The sequence below is a fragment of the Polistes fuscatus genome, unplaced genomic scaffold, assembly GCF_010416935.1.
Source record: "Polistes fuscatus isolate 324 unplaced genomic scaffold, CU_Pfus_HIC Scaffold15, whole genome shotgun sequence".
Classification (NCBI taxonomy): domain Eukaryota; kingdom Metazoa; phylum Arthropoda; class Insecta; order Hymenoptera; family Vespidae; genus Polistes; species Polistes fuscatus.
This window is the reverse complement of record NW_025113053.1, coordinates 1,387,573-1,410,739: the sequence shown is the minus strand read 5'-3', so window position 1 is coordinate 1,410,739 and position 23,167 is coordinate 1,387,573. Positions and strand designations below refer to the sequence as shown.

The 23,167-nt window shown below is 29.9% G+C and overlaps 1 protein-coding gene and 1 non-coding gene across 2 annotated transcripts in view; one reads left to right on the top strand and one right to left on the bottom strand.

Moving 5' to 3' along the window:
- Positions 1–13,824: 13,824 nt before the first annotated feature.
- Positions 13,825–23,167, top strand: part of LOC122514654 (homeobox protein aristaless-like) — a 68,157-nt gene continuing 58,814 nt past the window's right edge. The window contains exon 1 of the mRNA XM_043631590.1: positions 13,825–13,936. Within this exon, the coding sequence (XP_043487525.1) occupies positions 13,825–13,936 (112 nt within the window). The remainder of the gene's footprint in view (positions 13,937–23,167) is intronic.
- On the bottom strand, positions 22,160–22,238 carry Trnal-uag. The gene has a single exon. It is a non-coding gene; the product is annotated as a tRNA-Leu (tRNA).

Genomic DNA, 23,167 nt, shown 5'->3' with positions numbered 1-23,167 from the left:
CGTTTCTTTGCTTCAAAGACCACCATAATGATACCCCCTCAATTGCGTTCAACGAACGATTAAAGAAAAAAATCAGAAATAATACTAATAAAAAAAAAAAAAATTAAACTCCGGTCTCCTCGCAAGACGTAGAAAAAACCATTTCCGATAATACCAGCATCCAAAAACAAAATTGTACGAATGATATTTACTTGCTAAAACAGTTATTCACAAGAATAAAATATAATATACTTCTCTTTTTAAATATAAAATTAAATGGCAAGAAAGAAAATACAATTTTTCTTTGTTTTTTGTTTAATTGTACGAATATAAAAATTCACATAATTTTTCTAATAAACCGATCGACGAAAAATTCCTTAAAAGAAAAAGACAAAAAAGAAATATTAAAATGAATAAAATCTAAATAAAACTCTATGAGTGTGTGTGTGTGTGTGTGATAGAAAAGAAATAAAACATACTTAAACACGTGTTCCCCATCATGAAACATGCGCACCAACTGGCAATTAATAGTTCGCGAGATCTCTTCTTTTTATTATTGATAAAAAGAATGAAGATCGATAGGATCGAGGATCGTGCTATTTTTCGAACATACAAAATGAGAGTTCTCGTAAGGAAAAAAAGAAAGAAAGAACAAAACAAAAAAATCCAATAACAAGAAAGAATACGATCTGATATAAGAAAAAAAAATATAGAGAAAAATGAAGGGTTGAGGAAGAGGAGTATGAGTAGAGGAGGTGAAGGAGGAGGAAGAGAAGAAGATCTTTTTGTCTTGGCCTTTCTCAAGTTTGTAAGAAGTAAAATCGAGAGGGGGTGGGAGGGAGGGAGGGATGGTTAAGATTAACCAATCAAACGGATGTTGCCACCGTACAATAGCGTTCTTAATGAGTGTTAGCCCGATCCCTTATCGATCAACGATCTCCACCATACAATTCTCTTCTTTCTCTCTCTTTCATTCTTTCTTTTCTTTCATGTAGAGTAGGTATCTGCTGTCTTCTTGCAGGATCCAACTTTATCGTTACCACCACCACCACCGCCATCACCACAAACAAGCATTTGCTTCTTGGTCATCCCTTTCGAAGAAATAACAATAGTCTATATATAAGGTAGCCAGACGATATCTATATTTCCAAGCAAAAGGGTCCCCCCTTTCTTCTTTTGTATCACGGTGGCAGAATGGTAAAATAAGAAAGAAAACAATAAAAAGACAAAATAAAAGATATTATATAGGTATAGTCAGTCGATCGATCGATAATGACGTCGTTCGTTCAGATCTTTGTAATGAGAAGGGTGCAAACGTGTTGGTAGAATCAAAGTGGGTAGCTCTAACGAAAATTGGAGAGTTCGATGCTGGGTTTTTGATGATATATGTATATATATATATATATTTTCTTTCATTCAGATAAGGGATTCGTGTAATATTATTATTATGTTTTCATCTGTAGATTATTATATAGGGATGTAGTATAATAATAGTTAGATTTTTATTAGGTATACCACGTGTTGGGAAATGATGTTTGTTCAATGAGATTAATCTGATTTTTATTCTTTCGCTCTTTTCAATTTTGTTTTATATATTTAAATCGATAAGGGTTTATAACGTAATACTCTAGCAATCGAATTTTTATCAAACATATTTAAATAATAAATTAATAAAAAACACATAGAGAGAATGTTTTTTATAGGATACCAAATTAGAAAATAATGTATTCAAGAAGAATATCCAAATTTTGTGTGTTGTATCTTTCAATAAATTAGAACAAGTGCACAATACTTTAACAATTGAATTCCTATCAAACATTTTGCAATCATAAATTATTAAAATTGCATAATGATAATTTTTGAAGAATATCCAAATTTTGTGTGTTGTATCTTTCAATAAACTAGAACAAGTGTACAATACTTTAACAATTGGATTCCTATCAAACATTTTGCAATCATAAATTATTAAAATTGCATAATGATAATTTTTGAAGAATATCCAAATTTTGTGTGTTGTATCTTTCAATAAATTAGAACAAGTGCACAATACTTTAACAATTGGATTCCTATCAAACATTTTGCAATCATAAATTATTAAAATTGCATAAAGATAATTTTTGAAGAATATCAAGTTGGGAAACACTGTATATTAAAAAAGAGTATCCAAATTTCTTCTCTCTCTCTCTGTTCCATACTCTTCCATTCTCATCGTAAAAAGTTTGATTTAATTAACTATTTGTAAGAGTCGGCGTCCGTTGGAGGTCTCGAGTTTAAATTAATCCGAAGTTTTCTTACACCTCTCGGAAGACTCGAGAAAGGGAAAGAAGAAGAAGAAGAAGAAGAAGAAGGTTGCTTGAAATAAATAAAGAAAGAAAGAAAGAAAGAAAGAAAAATAAAGGGAAAAGATAAAGAAGAAAGAAAAGATACATGGAGCTCATCCCATCCCGATGATTCGGCGTAATGGGGTAGCTCCATAGGGGGCGTGGCTACGGCTAATGACATCATCGTGACGTAATCGTTTCCTTTCAGTCATTGTGTACCAAGCCATGGTAAGAACAACGCCGTGAAAACGAGATCACAATGGTCGCCGACCCAACTTGATATCCAACTTATATATATATCTCTCTCTGTCTCTCTCTCACTCTCTTTATTTTGTATTTTTTCTTTCTTTTGCTATTTCAACGCTCACTTCCATGGACGACGATCAGTTCGCGATCGATCGATGATCCACGATAAATCGATACCCGTGAGATAGATATCTTTTTGGGCATATCGAATTCTTAACGTGATTCGTATATCCTTGGAATTTTGTTTCTTCCTCGTTAAGATACGATAGCTTCATAATCTTTTTAAATTTATAAATAATTCCAATATACGATCTCTGTGTCGTAAAATGAATATTTTTATGTTTAGTATTCTGCATTGTTAATCTGTCCCACCGTCTTAATTAACCGTTCGTATAAAAATTCTATTTAATTTTTATCGAATGTTAAAAAAAAAGAAATAACATTTTTTTTTTAAGCATCGCGATACAATGTTCTATCTACCAATAGTTTTGATTGATTATTTAAAAATTTGTCTAAACACACGTCCAATATAGTTTCTAATTCCTGTTAATTAAACTGACAGCAAATAGTCGAATCATCTAAGATTGATGAACATTCATTCAAGATCCCAAGGATCACGATCGAAACTCGATTAAAGCTTCTTTACAAAAAAAGAAAAAAAGAAAAAAAAAGAAAAGAAACAAAAACCCCCAAAAAAAAGGAACGAAGAAAACTTACACGCTCATAAATTCTAGCTCAAAAGTATAAAGCACGCGTGCACATGTGTATACAAATATACAAAAATAATAATATACCTATACATGTATGGGTGTGTAAAAGTAGAAAGGTTTTTAGTCGAGTCATTAACTACGTGATATGTTCTAGTACGAAACTAATAAAGATGAAAACAGAGATCGATATGTTTCTCGAACACATTCTATCACTAAACTCTCACAAAGTGGCTATTATAAGTGTAACGTTCACTATAGTCAAGATAAAAGGAACACGATAAAGTATACTCGTGTAAAGAGTGACTAGAAAGAAAATAAAATAAAAGAAAGAGTGTGTATACGCGTGTATGTGTGTGTCTGTGAGAAAGAGAGAAAGAGATAGAAATAAAGGGGAAAATGGAGTAGCAGTTCGTTGATAATTATTCGTAGCTATGGTTAACCGTATGTAATTTCGAGAGTCGGTAGCTGGCAATCGATCATTCTGGATCGGATACGGGCTGCTACATACGAGACAGTGGCCCGGAGGATATACCAAAGTCTTTTTCCTCTGGTAAAAAATAGAAAGAGTAAGAGAGAAAAAGAAAATAAATAAATAAATAAAGAAAGAAAGCAAGAAAGAGATAGAGTAAAAGGAGGTGGAGTTACGGTGAAACCGAAGATAACTTCTCCGCATGGGGTAGTCGTAATTATCGAGACACGAACGGTCAATGATCCCAAGCAGAGAAACGTTTTCTTCTACTCATCTTGCTGCATCATCCTTGATGTACTACGCGACTGACTCCGAAGAAATTCCGATATATACTTCTACTTCAAAAGCAATCGCTTCCAATTTCAATACCTTAACGCTGGAACGTAACACGACCGTCTACGTTCTTCGCTCAAACGAACGGCTGCTTTTTCATTTGGAGATTTTTTTTTTAACTACTTTTTTTTTTTAATTCTATGTTAGTTTGTTTTCTGTTTTTTTTTTTAATGTTAAAGAAAGAAGCATCAACAACCTACCCCCCGTTTATCATTCATTTCATACAAGTTTTTTAATTATTAATTAATAATTTGTTTTCATTTGATTCATTTAAATCGGTAACAAATTGACTATTACTTGATCGGTTATGTTATATATAAATGTATATATTAAAAATTGGTACGTTTATAGTGTTTAATAAATAAATTAGAAAAGTACCGTTATCATTTTATTGGATATAAGAAAATTTACTATACCAATAAAACAATAATTTTCTAACGGATGTATAAAATGCAATTAAAAAATAACAATTTAAAATGTAAAAATGCGGATCGTAAAAATCCAACGTTTATGTTATTTATAAAAAAATGATTTACATGCGCGTATAGAAGCATGGTGGTATATACTATATGTGTGTGTGTGTGCTTGTGTGTGTCTATATGTGCGTAATTTCGTGCGTGCACCTCATATATTTTTGATATTAATTATATTCGATCGAATGAGAAGATATTCGATGGCCATTTTTTATCACTTTAGGCTTGAGCAATAATTTGACGGAGAATTACTGAAAAATCGATTAACAGCAACGCCAGAAATTTTATTTTATTATCTCATCGGCATGATCGATACCTTATACCTTACCCCCGCATATACGCACACACACATACACCTATTTATATATATTAACTTGTGCGCATCTGATCGAGTATTAAAAAAGATACGAAAATACTTGTCGTCGGTGTATAACAAGTTTTATCATACGTTCGAATCAAATTTTCATATCTTTTTGTCAGATGTTTTCGCAGGAAGAGTGTTTCTTAAGTGTTAACGGGTTTCTACTTTTGTATTTATAAAAAGATCGATGAAATCGATCCTCCTCGATCGTTCATTCTTCTATCTTTTTTTCCTTTTTTTTCTTCTTCTTCTTCTTTTCTTTTCTTTCCGATCGCATAGTTGTGGTTTCGTACCGCACACACGAGAGAACAAATTCCGCTTAACTGGATTTTTCACCGATAAATCAGTTTAAATAAGTGCATAGCAGATCAAGGCGTGGTTAATGAAGCATCGAAAAATACCAACGTGTCAGTCTTGTCGATAATAATCGATAATTTCCAATCAGTCTTCTTTCATCGTTTAACGTTACGGTTTTACAAAGAAACCAAAATAAATTCAATAAAAAAAGGGATTAAATTTGGATAGAAAAAAAAAAGAAAAAAAATTGAAGAATTTGATACGTACCTACTGTTGAAATATTTCGAAAATTTATTTAAATTTAATTTATTTTATATTTAATATATTTTACTTTTGTCAACATTTTCGTATGGTTTATATCAAAGTTTTATAAATTAATATTGAGATTATTCTTTTTATAATGATTGATTAAATCCAATTTAATATTTTGATTTAAATATTCAAATAATAATTTAATTTGGGGAGGGGTAGATTTTTAATTATTTATTTATGATAAATAATTAAATTCTTTTTAATTTCACGTATGCAAATGTATTTAAAAAAACGAAATACATGTAAGTATTTAAATTAAGTTTTTCTATGGCGATCGATCATATTTAAATTTATTTTGATTTAGTCTTAATTGTATTGATATATAAAAACACCGTATAATTAACAAATCTTATTAATTCAGTAAATCTTACAATTAGTTTAAAGAAGATAACGCCTAAATATACTCAGTTATAGATTACTATGTATAATGATTGGTTATCTCTAATCTACTTCTGATCTTTTATTAATTATGTTATGTTTAGTGTGTGCTTTTAAAGAATCTAATTATTACATCTGATAAATCTCGATCAAAAAAAGATAATCAAAAATCTAATTTAAAATTCTTATCACTCAAACGAAAAAAGAAGAATGAAAAAACATTCACGATCTCGTTTGTTATAATGATTGAATCTAAACGATTAAAATATTTCCACAGTTTATCAGATAATTTAGAATAAAAATAAAAGTTTCATTCTCAAAAAGTTTATCGTTCCGGATCGCAAACTTTGCTGACGGCTATTCGCCAAGTAACATTTTTAAGATTCATGTTACACAATTATGAATAAACTCTAATCAAAACTCTTCTCAGAAGATATTACAATTCTGTAGGATTAGATATATATAAAAAAAAAAAAGAATGATCTAATAAACATAAATGTATGATAAAATATTCAAACTCGTACGATATTGAAACGTTTTATTCATCGTAATTAAACGTTATTAAATGTCAAACGATCTTAATGTATCATTAAACGAATATTTGAATTTAAGATTAACTTCCTTCTAATCGTTTATTTTTTCATAGAATATTTAATCGATCTTACGTCGAGATAGATATTTATTATATATATTAATCGTTACAATTTAATACGAGACTCAATTAATTCTCAGCTAGAAAGGTTATATATTGTGTCAAATGAAAACTTAATTACGTATGTAAATATGCATGTTGTTTTTATTATATAAAAGATAATTAGCAACTGTCAATGTTTATCTGTAACGAATCAATGTAAATTATAGTTTAAGTATCGGGAAATGAAATTCTGTTTTCAGTTACATTTTCTATACAATTTGCAAATGCATACATCAGTTCTAAATAATCTCTACAAAATAATAATAAAAATAATTTAATAATCAATAGAATAGAAATAAAATAAAGAACAAATTTCTATGAAAAATAACACAGATAAACACAGAGAAGAAATTTTGAGCTGTTAACTGCAAACACTTCTAAACACCCTTCAAACAATAATTAAAAACATTACAAAAATAGAAAATATTCCATAATCTATAAAAACAAAACAAATTTCTATTAAGAATAATCGAATAAATCTAGAAGAGACTTTGACCATTGAATTATGAATACTGGAAAATCCTAAAAACTCTTCAAACAATAAGAAAAAACAAAAAATTAATCAACAAATTCTTAATAATCCAATCATTATAAAATAAAAAAAAAGACAAAAATACGAGCCGAAAAAGATTCTAAAACTTAACCGAAGTAAAACGGCAAGCAGTATAGTATAGTTTGAAAACAGGTCGATCGGAGGCGTAGCCTTTCTCGTTTTCTGATTGGTTGATTTGTAAGTGGTCAGCCATTGGCGGACGAGTGACGTGGCTAGGCGTGTCGAAGGCGGCCGGTTTAAAGTGCTATGAGTTGTCAGATGGGGAGAACCCATTTGAAAGCTATAGGAAAGGAAGTATATATATACATATATGTGTTTAAATGTATATATGTAATATGAATGTATGTATACGAATGTGTGCGTGTACGAGAAGGAAAGGAAGAAAGGGTAAAAGTGAGTGAAGTGAATGAGTCAGAGAAAGATAGAGATAGAAAAAGAGAAAGAGAGAGAGAGAGAGAGAGAGAGATTGTCGAATGGTGGGGGGAAGAATCAGCTTGAGTTCTCTTCCATCTCAAGTTGGCTACGAAACTGTTCTCACACACCGGTTCGCGCAGTCGCGTCGTACTCCTCGTGTCTCCACTACACGTTCGTTTTCTCCTCTTCTATCTTCTACTTAGAGACGTGTCATCGAGTGATATCCTCGTGCCTCGTTACCACCACCTCCTTCTCCTCCTCCTCTTCCTCCTCCACCACCTCCTTCTCTTTCTTCTTCTTCTTCTTCTTGTTTTTCTTCTTCCATCTCCTTATTCTTCCCCCTTCAACTACTTCTCCATCCCTCTTCCTCTTCTTCTTCTTCTTACTCTTACTTCACCTCCTTCTCCTCACCATCCCCTTCTTCTCTGCTTCTTCTTTTTTTTTCTATCACATCCACCCTTTTATCACCCTTCCTTCTATACCACTCACTCACTCACTCACTCACTTTATTCTATATCATCCTCTTAAATTTGTGAATTATTTTTGTTTCTCCTTGATTCCATTGGTTTTCTCTCTTTTTTATTTTCGCGTGTTTCTCATCGGTTGATTTCACGCAGGTGGCGCCTACTAGGTGTTGGTTTTGGTTTTTATAACTTACTTGTTTGTTTATTTATTTATTTATTTATTTATTCATTAATTATTATTGACGTTTATCTAAACGCGAGTTCACGTGATCGTGTTTATAATTCGGTTCGTGGGCATTTTATTTTTGTGTTTATTTTGAAAAAGAACTATTTTCGCTTTCGCCGAAGTGGAAGTCGATCGGCGAAGAACCTGCCCGAAAAAGGTGCAGGAGGTGAAGGAAGAGGAACCGAAGGAGGAAGAAATTTCGAGAGGAATTCTGTCGGCTAATCAAGGTTTGTGCGGATTAGTATTTAGATTCTTTTTGTGTTTATTAAAGTGTAGGGATTGTCTTTTTAACTGGTGTTGCATTTAAACATTCTTATATAATATAAAACAATTATTAATTGTTACTGTAGAGAAATTTTACTATTCCAGAGAAATTGATTGATGCGTTATTGAGACACTTTAAGTAAATTTTTAATCAATATTTATAATAAAATATCGGTGCATACGTTTTCTTTTTCTTTTTTTCTACAACGTTCATAAGCGTGTTCGTTACTCTGGTGTTTTTTTAATTAGAATGCAAACAACTTCTAAATTGTTCGGAGAAATATTGCAATACAAGAAATTGTTTATCAGTGTATGCACTGTTTCTTTTTTTCTTCTAACGAATAGATGAGAACGTTTGTAGGATTGTTTGTTGCTCTGATGTTACGTTTAGAATACAATCAAATTCTAAATTGTCGTTTTAGATGAATATTTCAATGTTAGAAATTGGTTGTTGTTGCGTTATTAAACAAGTATTTGAAATCAATGTTTAATCAATATGCGTAAAACAATGATGACAAATTATATTTTATATCAAACTACTACTGAATATTTATTTTACAAAATATCAAATATTTATATGAAATATTTCAAATATTTCATAATATACAAATATACAAATATATCAAATATTTCATAATACCGTTAGTACTAACAAATAAACGTGTCAGAAATTTGTTAATGTGATATTAATCCAAAATTATTGTTTAATGTAAATGACTTTGTTCGTAATTACAAAATTAATCTAAATATTTCGTCGATTTATATTTTGTGTTATTTATTTTTCTTTCTTTCTTTTTCAAGTAAATTTGAATGAATTTTTGTTCGTTATTAATACACAAAAGATCGATTCGTCGTTTAGCTTTGAGCGATTTGTCAGCCATAATGGATCGCCACGGTGAGTCCGACAGGTTCCATTACAATCGGATTTTTCCTTCCGGGCTCTAACAACTTACGTCCGAGCTTAATTGGATTTTATTTGTTTAAGTTTGAGTTTCTCCGGCGGCCTTCGGCCAATCAGTATCGCGCGACGCTTATAATATACTCTTACTCTCTTTTCAAATCCCCCTTAGGCACTTTTCTCTCTACTACCTCGTTCGTTCTTTCTTATTTCTTATTTCTTTTTTTTTTACATCCTTGATACAGTTCATTTGCATAAATATAATAACAACGAACGATTCGTCTATTTATTTCAACTACAATATCTAATAGAATAACATAAATTTTTCTTTAACTTGTTTTTCATTTCGTGAAAGGATTATTATATTACATTTTTTTTTCTTCTAATTATTACTTTATTGCAATAATCTAATAGGTTGTTTTGTGTATTTTTTATTAATTTATTATTTTCTTTATATTAATTAATGGAAACGGAATTAACATTTAACGATGGGTCCCGTGTAACTTTGAAGTCACATGTCAATAAATTTTTATTACTTTTTAATGCAATTTTTTTCACCAATATGACACCATATATAGTATTTCGTAATCTTTATTTTTTATACCAGTTATCAACTCTAACTTGAATTATAGGAGTTAATTAAGTATCTTTACACAAAATTGTTCTTTCGTATTATATTTACAAATTGATATTTTTTTATTCAAAGTTATATAAATTCTTTCGTAATTACGGATAGATAAAAATATCTAGGGATAGCATCGCGATGATAATTATCATAGTTAAAACATCGTTGACATGAAAAACTTACGTTTCTTCAAAATATATTTAACGACGTTGAGTTATAATTATTTAAAAGAACGTCTTTATCGACTGATATAATTATTGTAAATATTCATTTTTTTTTTGGCTTAATCTCTGACAAGCATTTATTCAGGAAGTGAGTAATAACTCGTCACGCAAACATCGTGTTTCTACTTTTGTAATTCTTCATTCGAAAGACAATAATATTTCACATTTAAATGAAGCAATAACAAAAATTATTTTGATAAATTACGCGAGAAATTAATTCCACGAAAAATGTTTTTTTTTTTTAAATCATAAACGAAAGAATATGAAATGAAACAAAAGAAAAAAGAAAAATAAATCATACAAACATTAGTAAATATTTCTACGGAAAGAATCTAGGCAGAGGGCTAAATTAGAATCGATTAGGTTAATTCGAAGATCTTCAAAGTTTCGAGTAGGGTGAAATTAAAATTGCAAATAGGATTGTGCGCGATAATTTATGGGAACCGATGGGAGAAATGGGGAAGTGAACAAAATCAACTAAAACAAAATTCTAAATTGTTGACTTTAGAAAGAAAGAAAGAAAGAAAGTAAGTGAGAGAGATAAACATAATTAAAAATTATACCTACCTTTCTCATTCTGTATTTAAAATTTTCTATTTCTTTTTTCATTTTTGTTTGTTGTTTCTTTCTCTCTGTTATTTTGATTTAATTTTGTTCTTGTTGGTTTTTGAAGCAAAAGTCAGTGTGCTGCCCTTCGGTGAGATTATGAGTAATGCGTTCTCGGGCACGTTCTTCACGCATTTCTCTTTTCCTTTTTGACTCGTAATCCCTCTTTCCTCTTCGTCCACCTCATTCGTCCACCATCGTCGTCGTCGTCCTTTCCACAGGACGCTGATAGAGAGCAGCTCTCTTCTCTTGGGCACGGTCGTCCCATTAGCGTAATGGCTCTTGCGGTATAGTCTTCGCATTTAACTCAACAAATTTCTCTTTCGTCTTCGCGTAGAGTGTTAACAAATTCGGCTTCTTATTCGCACCCATTTCTTCAACTAACATCGATGTCATATATATATATATTTCATATATTACTTATTATATATTATATATTATTCATATATGTATTTCAAATTGGAAATATTCAACTTCTAACTTTTTTCGTATCCGAATATTCGAATTCGACGAATTTCCCCTCATTTTTAATTTTCATTATTTTTTGATCATTTATATAATAATATATTTTATTTTTTAAATAAAATCGTTGCTTATGATTTGATTCAACAAATTCTTTTTTTCTATTTGATTACCTGGCATTTATGAGAATTTTGTTTAATTTTAATCATTTCGGGGTCGTGTATTTATTTTTTATTATGAAATGTGTGTTAGATAAATGACAATAGGCGTTTAATGATACACGCCTATGAATTATATATACAAGAGTGGATTGAAAACTCTTGACCAAAGACAAAAACTACAAAAATATAGAATTGTTTCCCCATGCTAGGTTCACAACTTTTCAACCCACCTACGTATAACAGAAATGTTTGTACCGTGTATAAAAATTGATAATTAAAAACATTCATTGAAATAATAACAAATGAAAAAGTAAACGAACACTATGGGAAAGATATTAATGAAATTTTTCGATGAAACTTTGAAAGTACATTCTAAGATTTATTTGAATTGCGTTAATTTTGAGAATTGATTAAAAATAAATGGATAAAGAAAAATTCATTTAGGGGATTTAGGGATTAGTAAAGTGTTAGAAAATTAGAGAAAGGATCCAAGAAGGTACTTCCAAGAGTGACTGTACTTGTTCCTCGTAGTACGGTATAAGTTCTGATAGGGAGGGCAGGTTTTAATAAGAGAAGGATTGAGAGCTCCGTTCTCTCGTAGCCTTAGTACCACGAACCGGTGGTGGTGGTGATGGTGGTGATGGTGGTGGTGGTGGGCTCTTTCCTTCTCGCAGGACGACGAGATAGCAACAATAAATAACTTGTTCCTCTTTCTCTTTCTACCAGCTAAAAGCATCCTACCAGGTTTGCGATCCTTGCCACCCGGTTTTCATTCGCTAAAGGTACGACAACGCGTTTTATTCTTTATTATTTACTTTTCTAAGAGTCTTGTCTGTTAGGGTTGCGATTAGCTTCAGATTATACGTCTTAACTTTAAGAAAGATTCTAATTCGTAGTATAACCAATCAGTTAACGACGTTTCAATCTATATTGAAATTTTAAATTATTTTTCAACAAAAAAAAGAAAAAACATTAATGATTGTTTTTATTTCTTCGATCACCCCCTGTGCTTGAGATGTATAAAAATTTGTTGAAGGAAAAAGAAACGAAAAAAAATTGACGATTCGATTAATGAAACATTATTAAGTCTTTTTAGATTGAAAATAGAAATAAATTCTTAATGGATTTCTTCTGAAGAAAAATTAGGTATCAAAGTTATGTTGGGTTTGGCCATTAAAGTGAAACTACCGAGATCGTATCTAACCCGTTCGTGTGAAGAAAAAAAGGAAGAAAAAAAAACAAAAAGAAGTCTGAGAAAGAGACGTAGAGATGACTAATTACGTATTTCATGAGTCACGATTAGAAATAGGATTTTGTACTGGAGAAAATCATGGGTAATATAATGTAAGTTTTAATAATTATCCGTTTGGCATCATTTATTCAAATGATATCGTTCTCAAATTGTCTTTCAATATCAATTCTATTAATTTACCTAAGAAGAAAAAGAAAAAAGAAAAAAAAAGCAAAAACAAAATTTATTCATTCGATTTCACAATGTGTTTGTACAAAACAGCATTGCTCGCAACCGGAAATTGATCCTATTCAAAGATAAATTTGATTTCGTAAGATTAACGGAGAGAACGGCAAGCGCGGGGTACTGGACCGAAACCTTTCGAAAAATGCTGCCGAAGATATTTTTTTTTTTTATCTTCCCGATCACCACGAAGTCGTAAAAATGTTAAAGGGAAAAAAAGAAGAGGAGGAAGATGACGAAAAAAATTGAGAAGGAAATTTGTATCGATAATTGATCTAACATAATTTTCGAGTTTAGGTATTTGAAAATTATATAAAAAAATAAATAAATAAAAAGAAAAAAAAAAGCAAAATGACAAAAGATTAATATCATTTCCGCGAGAAAGATTTAAAATTAACGGTAAGCGATCAAACTTAATAAGATTGAATTGAAATTACGAAAATTATAGACAAGTATGAATTATTTATGATCGAGAGAAACACACGTAGGTGTTATAAAGTGCTTATAGTGTTGGTATAAAAATTGATGAAGTCAATTACATGAATTTTATCTCATTTATATCGATTAATATTCAATTATTCAAAATCTTATCGTGTTGTTTGTCAAATTCTAACTGAATCATTATTAGTTATCTTGATTTATTTCAATAATCCATATTATATTCCTATATTATTTTTTCATTTAATCCCTTTATTTTATAATTTTCTAATCATGCAATTAAACATTACATCGATAAATTTCTTATCAATTTTACCGCGAACGATCTCATTATTATTAATAATAATAATAATAAAATAACGGATACATAATTGTGCGTGTATTTCTTTTCTTTTTTTTTTTTCAAAGATAAAATAATCTCGAACGAAATGATCGTTCAACTATGGCAAACGCAAAACGTAATGACAGCGATGACGATGATGATGATGACGAAGATGACAATAACATCAACAACAACAACAACAACGATGACGACGAGATACATTTAGAAGGTTGTAAAAATTTTACAACTTTCTGCGGCCGCCCTGTTATTAGTGGGGGTGATCATTCTACTATTTCTTCAGTCCAGCTATCTTTCCAACTTTTTGTTTATTTCCTCTCTCTCTCTCTCTCTCTTTCTCTCTTTGTCTCTCTTTCTTTCTCTACTTCCATTCTGCTTTTCCTTCGTCTACTGATACCGGTCTAAGTCTAAAGTACACGTTAACTACCGCCTATCGATAACTGCCACTTACCTAACTGCATCACTTCCGGTTTCTAACTACCGTTTAGAAGTTTATGGGTCGCTTCTAACCTTCCTTCTAACCTTTGGATATCCAACCAAAAGGGAAGGATGCATGCATACTTAAACAAATTAATGCAATCTTTAGATACGTATGTTTATTGTACGTGCATACGTTTTATGTAATTTTTAGTATTTATACAATTTTATACTATGAAAATAGTTACGATAAATTATTTCCAACGTACAATTTTAATTCTAATTCATTTAAATGCATTTCTTATTTTATCTAGATATATATATATATATATTTTTTTTTTTTTAATTCTAATTTAATATATATTTTTATAATTTATATATTTTTATAATTTATTATATATATATTTTTAATTCTAATTTAATATATATATATAATTTTAATTCTAATCAATTTAAATGCATTTCTTATTTTATCTAGATATATATATACATGGAAAATTATTATCATTTGAAAAATAAATAATTGATCGACAATTTTTTTAGATTTCAATTTGAGATATCATAATTAATGTCTATGATAAATATTTATTTATATTTACATCTGTGTACGTGTGTATGTGTTGAAATTATGGAAATCGTGGTAATAAACGTGTTATTTAAATCAATTTTATATTCATATAAACACACGTTTTACTTATTTAGAATATTTAACAAGTCATTTTTCTTATCTATCAATATTATTTTATTTGATCTAATTTTTTAACTCAATTGTTTAATATTTTCAATATTTAGCATCGAAATAAATGTTCTATTCTTAATTTCTATTATTTATTATTTTTTGCCTGTTCGTCAATTAATCAACAAAAATATTATTTTTCAAAAGTTGTTCAGAAAAAAACTTTTTTCTAAACATTCTATTATCCAATCTCAAACGAATTATTATAGTCACAGAATTAGTAGAAAAACATATATCTTCTTATATACAAGGTATTTCAGAATAAATGTATAATTTTTATATTATTTTTAGTGTACGGAAATTACTCTTAAAATTATGCCCGCATATTTTGAAACACTTTGTATATCGTTAAAATAAACGAATAAAATAACGTCTTACTTAAAATTATACGATAGTTCAGATCGTTTGAAAAATATTCTCTTATCTTTCTCTAATTTTTATTTTTTTTTTTTTTACATTAAGAACGTGACAGGTAATTGCCATGATCGTTTGCTCTCTATTTTGAATAGTAATAGTTTGTAGTAAGTAACTACAGCTGGGTCGTAATAACACTGAAACGTTGTAGTAAACTAATAATAAGTATTACAAAATATTTATATTAAAATAAAAGATTAAAAAAAAGATTAAGAATGCAACATGTCGGTGATCATTGAACCATGAAAAAGCATGAGCTCGATTTGATCTTGGTTAAAAACGTGAATTATTTACTCTTACTCTTACTCTCTCTCTCTCTCTCTCTCTCTCTTACTATAATAAATTAACCTTGTACATACTTGTCAACCCATGTATGTACACACATACGCACATACAATACATATGTGTTATCTATTTCAAACGTATAATTATACATTTTTTGTTTAAACGCGTATATGTTTATTTATATGTTTTTTTTTTCTGCGTAAGTGTAGATGTGTGTATGAAACATTTTTTAATCTTTTTTTCTTTTTTTTTTGTAAATAATTTTTTTCTCGAAAAAACCACTAACAAAATAAGGAGACATTGAAATATTTGCTATCATCTACATAAAACATCATTGAATATATTTGTTATTCAACAAATGCAAAACAAAACTGAAGAAGGAATGCGAGAGAAAAATATCACACACGTGGCATAGATTGAAAATAAGAATAGTTTTTTTTATTTTTTTTTTTTATTTCAGCGAATCGAATCGGCGAATATTGCATGATGAAAAAAAGTGATCCAGTGACTATGTTATTCGAATATTAATTTAAAAAGTTTTACGCGTGTGTTTAAAAGTTTTTGTACGTGTGCATGTTTTATAGAGAAAAAGAAAGAAAAAAAAAATTATATTTGTCTTACGAAATGTTAGATTTCGATATGATTGCTTTAAATTATAGTTGGTAAGAAATATAAATTAGAAGGGAAGCGTGGCAAAGGAATGGAGAAAGAAACAACAACCAAAAAAGTGTTGTATCGTGATTATTTCCTACGATATTTGGATGATAGCGGTCCGAAACTAATCGATAATTGACTTATCAATAAGAAAAGAAAAAAGTTGCGTGGTTTTTTCGGTATCCTAGAGAACAAATTAATTCTTTCGTTGGATTCCAAAATCTAAAATGACGAAGAATGATTTATAATATCCTACGTACATTTGTCTTTTTCTATTTCATTTCAATTATTCGATCAATCCGACGTATGTCGGAAATGTAAATATAAAATATATCTTATTTCATTTTAAATTGAAATATATTAATTCCGCAATACAAAAATTAAATATCACTTATTGGTCACAGTCCGTTATAAAATTATCTAAGAAGAAGATAATTATAAATAATAAATGTAAATTTAAAACATTAAACACACACACGAATACACGAGCACGCACAGTTTTTCTATCAAATGTTATTTTTGTAACGACTTGATAAATATTATTTCTCTGAGTAATAATTCATATTGTCTGTCAAGTTCACGAGGAACGCTATAATTTATTTATTGGAAAAAAAAAAAGAATGTATTCGCTTGAAATTTTTTCTTAGTGCCATATGGGAAACTCGTAAATGAAAGGCAAAATTAAAAAGAAAAATTAATAGGATTGGATTCGCGAGATGAATAAATTACAAAAAAAAAAAAAAAAACTAAAAAAGGAAAAGGAAAAAGAAAGAAAAAATAGAATAATTGCGAAGTGCGGAGAGTGTCTTTTTTCCCGTGCTAATCGCGCGTGTAAATTTATTCCAAATGGCAAGAAGCCGAGCGTGCAGCTCGAGATAGGAAATACTCTCGTTCAATCTCCTCTCAAGCATATTAATTATGTATGTGTATATGCATATGTATATGTATATAGATGTATATATACGTGTATTTATATATTTGATGCATTCGTTTTTTGCGACTGGCCATTAATAGTTAACGCGTCAAACTGGTAATTCGAAAATTTATAATCTTAACTATGATTTCCAAGCTTCTGCAAAAAAAAAAAAAAGAAAAATTGTTCTCACTTTGCAAAAAAAAAAAGAAAAAAGAAACCAAAACAAGACAAATCCAGATGCATTTCTCACGTAAAATATTTAACGAATAAATATTTTTGTTGGTTTCAAAAATATCAAAAAACAATAATACGTGACAATAAAAAATAAATTATTTTCGGTTAGTTTTTCGGATAGAGACTAAAAAAAAGAAGAAAATTCGAATGAAAAACGTACGGGTAAAGAATGAAATATATTTCAAACGACGTATTATGTAATAAAGATGTATAAAAATAATTGATAAGATAATTAGGAAGTATATTATATTAATAGCAAGCAAGACAAGAGTTAACGATAACGAACGTGGAGTAAAACGATGAAGAAGTATAGTTCTTTCCTTTTATCTCATACCTTGATAGTAACGGTCTCGCGCGCGGGTGTTCGTTGTTGTATGCACGGATGTCTTAAATATATACGTACTTGTAATCATTAGATGGTCAGGTGCGGACAAAGCTACGAGGACATGCGGGTTCGTATCTTCTGTCCGTTTGTTAGATACTAAAATGTTAAATATAAAATGTTTTACGTTAGTTTCTTTTGCCATTGGAATACTCAATTATTTTCTACCACTTGTGCGCATCTACCGTTCCCACCCTCTTGTACCCCTATTTCCAGCTAATTAATAGCGTGAATTTGTGCTAATGGTCGTGAACACCTTGAGCCCGCAACACGATGAAAGAAAGAATGAAAAAGAGAGTGAATAACGTGTCATTAAACAAATTATCATAATTGAAAGAAAAGAGGATGAAGATAATATACGCGAATGCTAATTATTTGAATATTTCAGTATTCGATTAAAAACTAATTTTACTTACAATTATTATAGCTCTCTCTCTGTACATTTGTAATCAAATTTAATGATATGAAACAATGAAATTGGTTTACCTATCCGACAAAATTGTAATACTATTTAACATATTGTCATTTGAATAAAATTCGAATTTTTTAATTAAATATTTTTTTCGAAATATTTATCTAATAAGTAAAAAAGCTTGATTATGAAAGCCCAAAAAATGTGATTTCTATTTAAATTCGCAGTTAGTTAAGAAAAAAAAACAAAAAAGAAAATATATATATATATATATTAGAAAATTCATTTTTAATTTAAATTGAAATTCTACAAACGTATATTATATTTGTCTATCGTTAAGATATCTAACGGCACGCTTATAATGGAAAAAAAATGAAAAATCCAGCCCGAGAAATCTATAATTTCCTCGTCTCGCTTCTAATTACCTTCTAAGAGATATATACCGCACTTCTATCGTATGCCGCCATTGGAAATGCCACATCCGTAACATCGAGAGTGTATTAAGGATAATTAAATAAATTGAAGCAATCGCAGTAATGAGAGCGTAACATTGTAACGCGGTAAACATTATCCAACTATCTATCCACGCGAAACGATTTCCATGTAGTATTAAAACGATTTCATTTTTATTATTAACTTTTTTGTTTTTCTTTTCAAACCACTCGAAATATCTCATTTTTCTTATATACACCTGTTTAAACGTTAACACCTATGCTAGATCATTATTACTTTTATTATTAACCTTATCTTCGTGTAAATTCATTACGCACTAAAAAACAAAACAAAAAAATACAATCGGAATAGATTTCTTAATCGTTCTTAAATTAATCGATACGATTTATAATTTCCCTTTTTTCGATTATATTCGTCGAGGTTAACGGTTATTGCAATTAAAATTAATTATAAAACAAAAAAATAAAAGAAAAAAAAAACAAAAAAACAAAAAAAGATACGACAAAATAGAAAAGAAAATGGGGGGGGGAAATCGATTTATATAATAATAATAATTATTTGTTGTCGGTTAAGTTTTGAAAATAGAAACGTTAACTCAGGACAGAAGGTGGATATAATTAAATGAGTACTCAGGTTGTGCACGAGATTCAAAGTGGAACGTGTCATGTAATTATGCGCGTCGCGCTTAGTGCCGACTTGTTTCCCGCACCAGCACTCGCGCTAACTATAAAACGCGTCACGACATTGTACAGTTATGGCATTAGCTAAACGCTCGTCGTCAATTAATGATAATGACGATATACCGTACCGTCATATCTTCGTCGACCCGTTTGTCTACTCCTCCTCTTTATACAATACATTAACATTGTTCTGCTTTCAAACAGATATCATTTTAAAACTAATTATTATATCAATATTTTTATTATTCTACAAAATTAGAAAAGAAAAAGAAAAAAAACCCAAAAAATATTTAACTCAATGCGATTGGCAACATAAGAGCTTGACACTTGTTCATCGATAAAATACTTTGTCGCTTACTATTTTGTTTATATAATAATATTATATCAAAGAGAGAATTCAATTAGATTAATATTTAATCAATAATATAACAATATTATATGTTTATTATTATATATATATAAATATTACCTAAAATGTAATTAAAGTCTTATAAAATTTCCTGCATCTGTTCGAAAAAAAATAAAATAAAATAGCCTTTTAACAAAATCGTAGTATCCTGTTTATTTAGAACGCAATATAGTCTGGTTTTTTCTTCAATCTCGTTCTCTTCAAAGTAGGTGAATAATTAATTGGATTTTATAGAGTTCCATGTTTTGCTTACAATCAAAGAACCAATCAGTATCGAGATGCATAGAAATGTGCGTTCGGTTTTGTAAAAAAGGTACGCGTTAATCGTGTTCGTTAAAGTAACAACAAGTCTTGGCTACTCGGCTACTATGTTAGTTCATTGCAATAGAGAGAATGAGAAAAATATATATATATATACAATATATAGAGAGGAAAGGATAGAAACAATAAAAAGGATGAAAATAAAAGGATCGAACAGCTTTGGTAAGCGACAAATTGCTTTATGGCATCGGTCTTAGGCGTCGAGTGGCGTGCCGTAAATTTTCATGTCGTAAACTCACGTTATTTAGGACTCCAATTAATTTCAGCTCCGGTAAAACGAGTCCTGTTCGTACTACGTACACTTGACTTTTCCAAAGCATCGGCCTTAGGTACGTTAACCTATCCTATCAAATAGACCATATTCCTCTTTGAATCTTCAAGTAGATCTTTGAGAAACGTGATTCACGTATAGAGTTATTGTCATGGATATTCAGAACAGGATCATTCGATGTTACGATATCTAGTACCTAAGTACCTCAAGCACAATTGTAAAATGTTTGTTTTTTCTTTTTTTTAATCACAGTAAGACATAAAGGATATTATTTCGAAATGATTTATACATTTATATTTCGAAGAAAATACATTATTTTTATCCACGACAAATCTAAATATCTATTTACGAATTTTTAACGAAAATCATTTCAAATGAAATTAAACATTTGCAACAAATACTAACATCTAATGTTTACCATAAAAACAAATTTTCTCATGAAGAAACATACCATCGAACCTACAAATATGAGTTTAATATATCGATTAACATATTTTTCACAGTGGATTAAATTTTTGTTTAAAAATATCTTTCTCTCTCTCTATCTCTCCCCCTCTCTCTCCCCCCACACACACTCTCATGAATACCAGTCAGCGAATACAAAATTGCATTTATTCGTTAAGAGTGATCGGATTCGTAAGTGGTTCCCCAAAAGTCGAGCCAAGACAGCTGATATGTACGAGAGATGCAGGAAGGTGGGGGATATAGGGTTGGTGTAGGGAAGTGAGTTTAAGAGAGAATGAGAAAGAGAAAGAAAGAGAGAGAGAGAGAGAGAGAGGCTAGGGAGGGTCAGGAGAAGCATGAGCCAGGGGTTGTCATTAACTGGGAGCTCTCGAGAGAGATAACCACTACCTGCCACCACGCCGGCTCTCATTCCCTTTTTCCACTTCCTCCCTACTCCTCCTCCTCCTTTCCCTTTCCCTTTCCCTTTCTCGCTCTCTCTTTCTCTCCCTCTTTTTTCCAACTTCTTTTTTCCGTTCGCAAGGCACACACACGGCACGGCCTTTCGACTTGTTACAAAAAGCACGTGAGCTCCTCGCTGCTGCTGGCTATTTATTCCCGAATGGTGCATATCACTTTTCGTAATGAGCATCGCGAAATTAAAAGTATACCCTACGGCGCCGAATCCGGCACGCATGCGAACCCTATCTCTTTCCCTCTCCCCACCCCTCTTTCTTTTCCCCTCTTCTCCCTCCCCCTAACCGCCCATTCCTCCTCATCCTCTCTTCTTATTTTCAGATCAACCCCACTGCAAAATATTACCACCAGTGAACCCACCCACGCGATTATATGATTTCTTTTCTTTTTTTTTCTTTTTCTTTGTTTTCCTTTTTTTGTTTTTTTATTTATTTAGATTTACAATGAAACGAATTTAAATCTCATCTGTAAATATAATTATTTAGATTAATAATTATTCACGTTTATATTGTTCTTGTTAGTTTGTTATTAATCGAGATCGGTTAAACAGTTTATTATTTACTAATATATCGAATTGTTTCGTTTTTGATATTTGAATTTGATTTCGATATTATATTTTTATTATCTAATGAATTAATTTTGTAAAATTAATTTTATAAACTTTATACTCTGATACTTTTGATTAGCGAGTAATAAGTAAAATGATAATTTTAATATAATTGAAAATATATACTTTATAAATGCGATTGCGTGTCACCGTTGTAAAAATAAATTTTAATCAGTTTGTGCGTGATTGATAAATATCTATAGGAGATGCGTCATGTTACTATAATTTTCTTTATAGACATTAAAAAATTAATTTAGTACGCAAAACAATTGTTTATAAAATATTTATTATAGAATGCAAAAGAAAAGCTAATTTAAGCGTAAAATTTTGACAGCGGTGGGACTCGAACCCACGCCCTTTCGGACTGGTGCCTAAAACCAGCGCCTTAACCGCTCGGCCACGCTGCCTCGATTTATTAGAAAATTAGAATTCTTTGCCACGGCGTATACATTAAATCCATATATACATAGATATAAATATTAGATTAGTGCATAAAAGAATGTTTAAATTAAACCGATAAAACGATTTCTAAGGTCGATCAAAGTTCATTACATCTCAGAGTAATAAATTATATTTTTGTCGCGATTAATCTAACAGAAGGCTAAAGTTCAATCATTAGTATCAATATTTTCTCGTGAAGAAGATATAATTAACGTTATTTTTTCTACTCAACATTATTATCGTAATTATTTTCATGTTTCCTGTTTACTTTAATTATTATCGATATTTTTTTGTATCAATTTAATTTAAAAATCCATAATGGCGGCTGTGAAAGTGGAAATGAAAATTTTTGAGGTTAACGGTACTAAAACACGCGATAATTATTTTCCTTTCACGTACAGGTGTTCTTTTCTTTTCCTTTTTTTCTTTTTCGTAACTTAAGAAGTATCATTCAACTGGTAGAAACAAGTTCGCGTTAGTTTTTAAACATATTTTCTTTCTATTCTAAATATTTTTTAATTTTAATCTACACTTCGGAATGTGATAATCTATTTCGTACGAGATCGTATATTTTGCAAATACGTAGATACAGTGAATAGACATGTCCATAATAAGCCAGTCGCTAGTTTAATTAACATAATTAATCAATAATGTAATACACATACACATACACACACACGCATAAACACAAACACATAAATAAACATGAAGTATGTGACTATGGAAATAAAACCGGATCATAGGCTTTATATTGCTACTAAGAATTAAGTCAAGCTCAAATAGACATTTAATTAAATAACGAATGGAAATTATGTATCAATTTTTTTCAGACACGTGTTTAAACAAAATTTACTATCGTATAATTAAGAAAAAGAAATCGTATATACTATGTTAT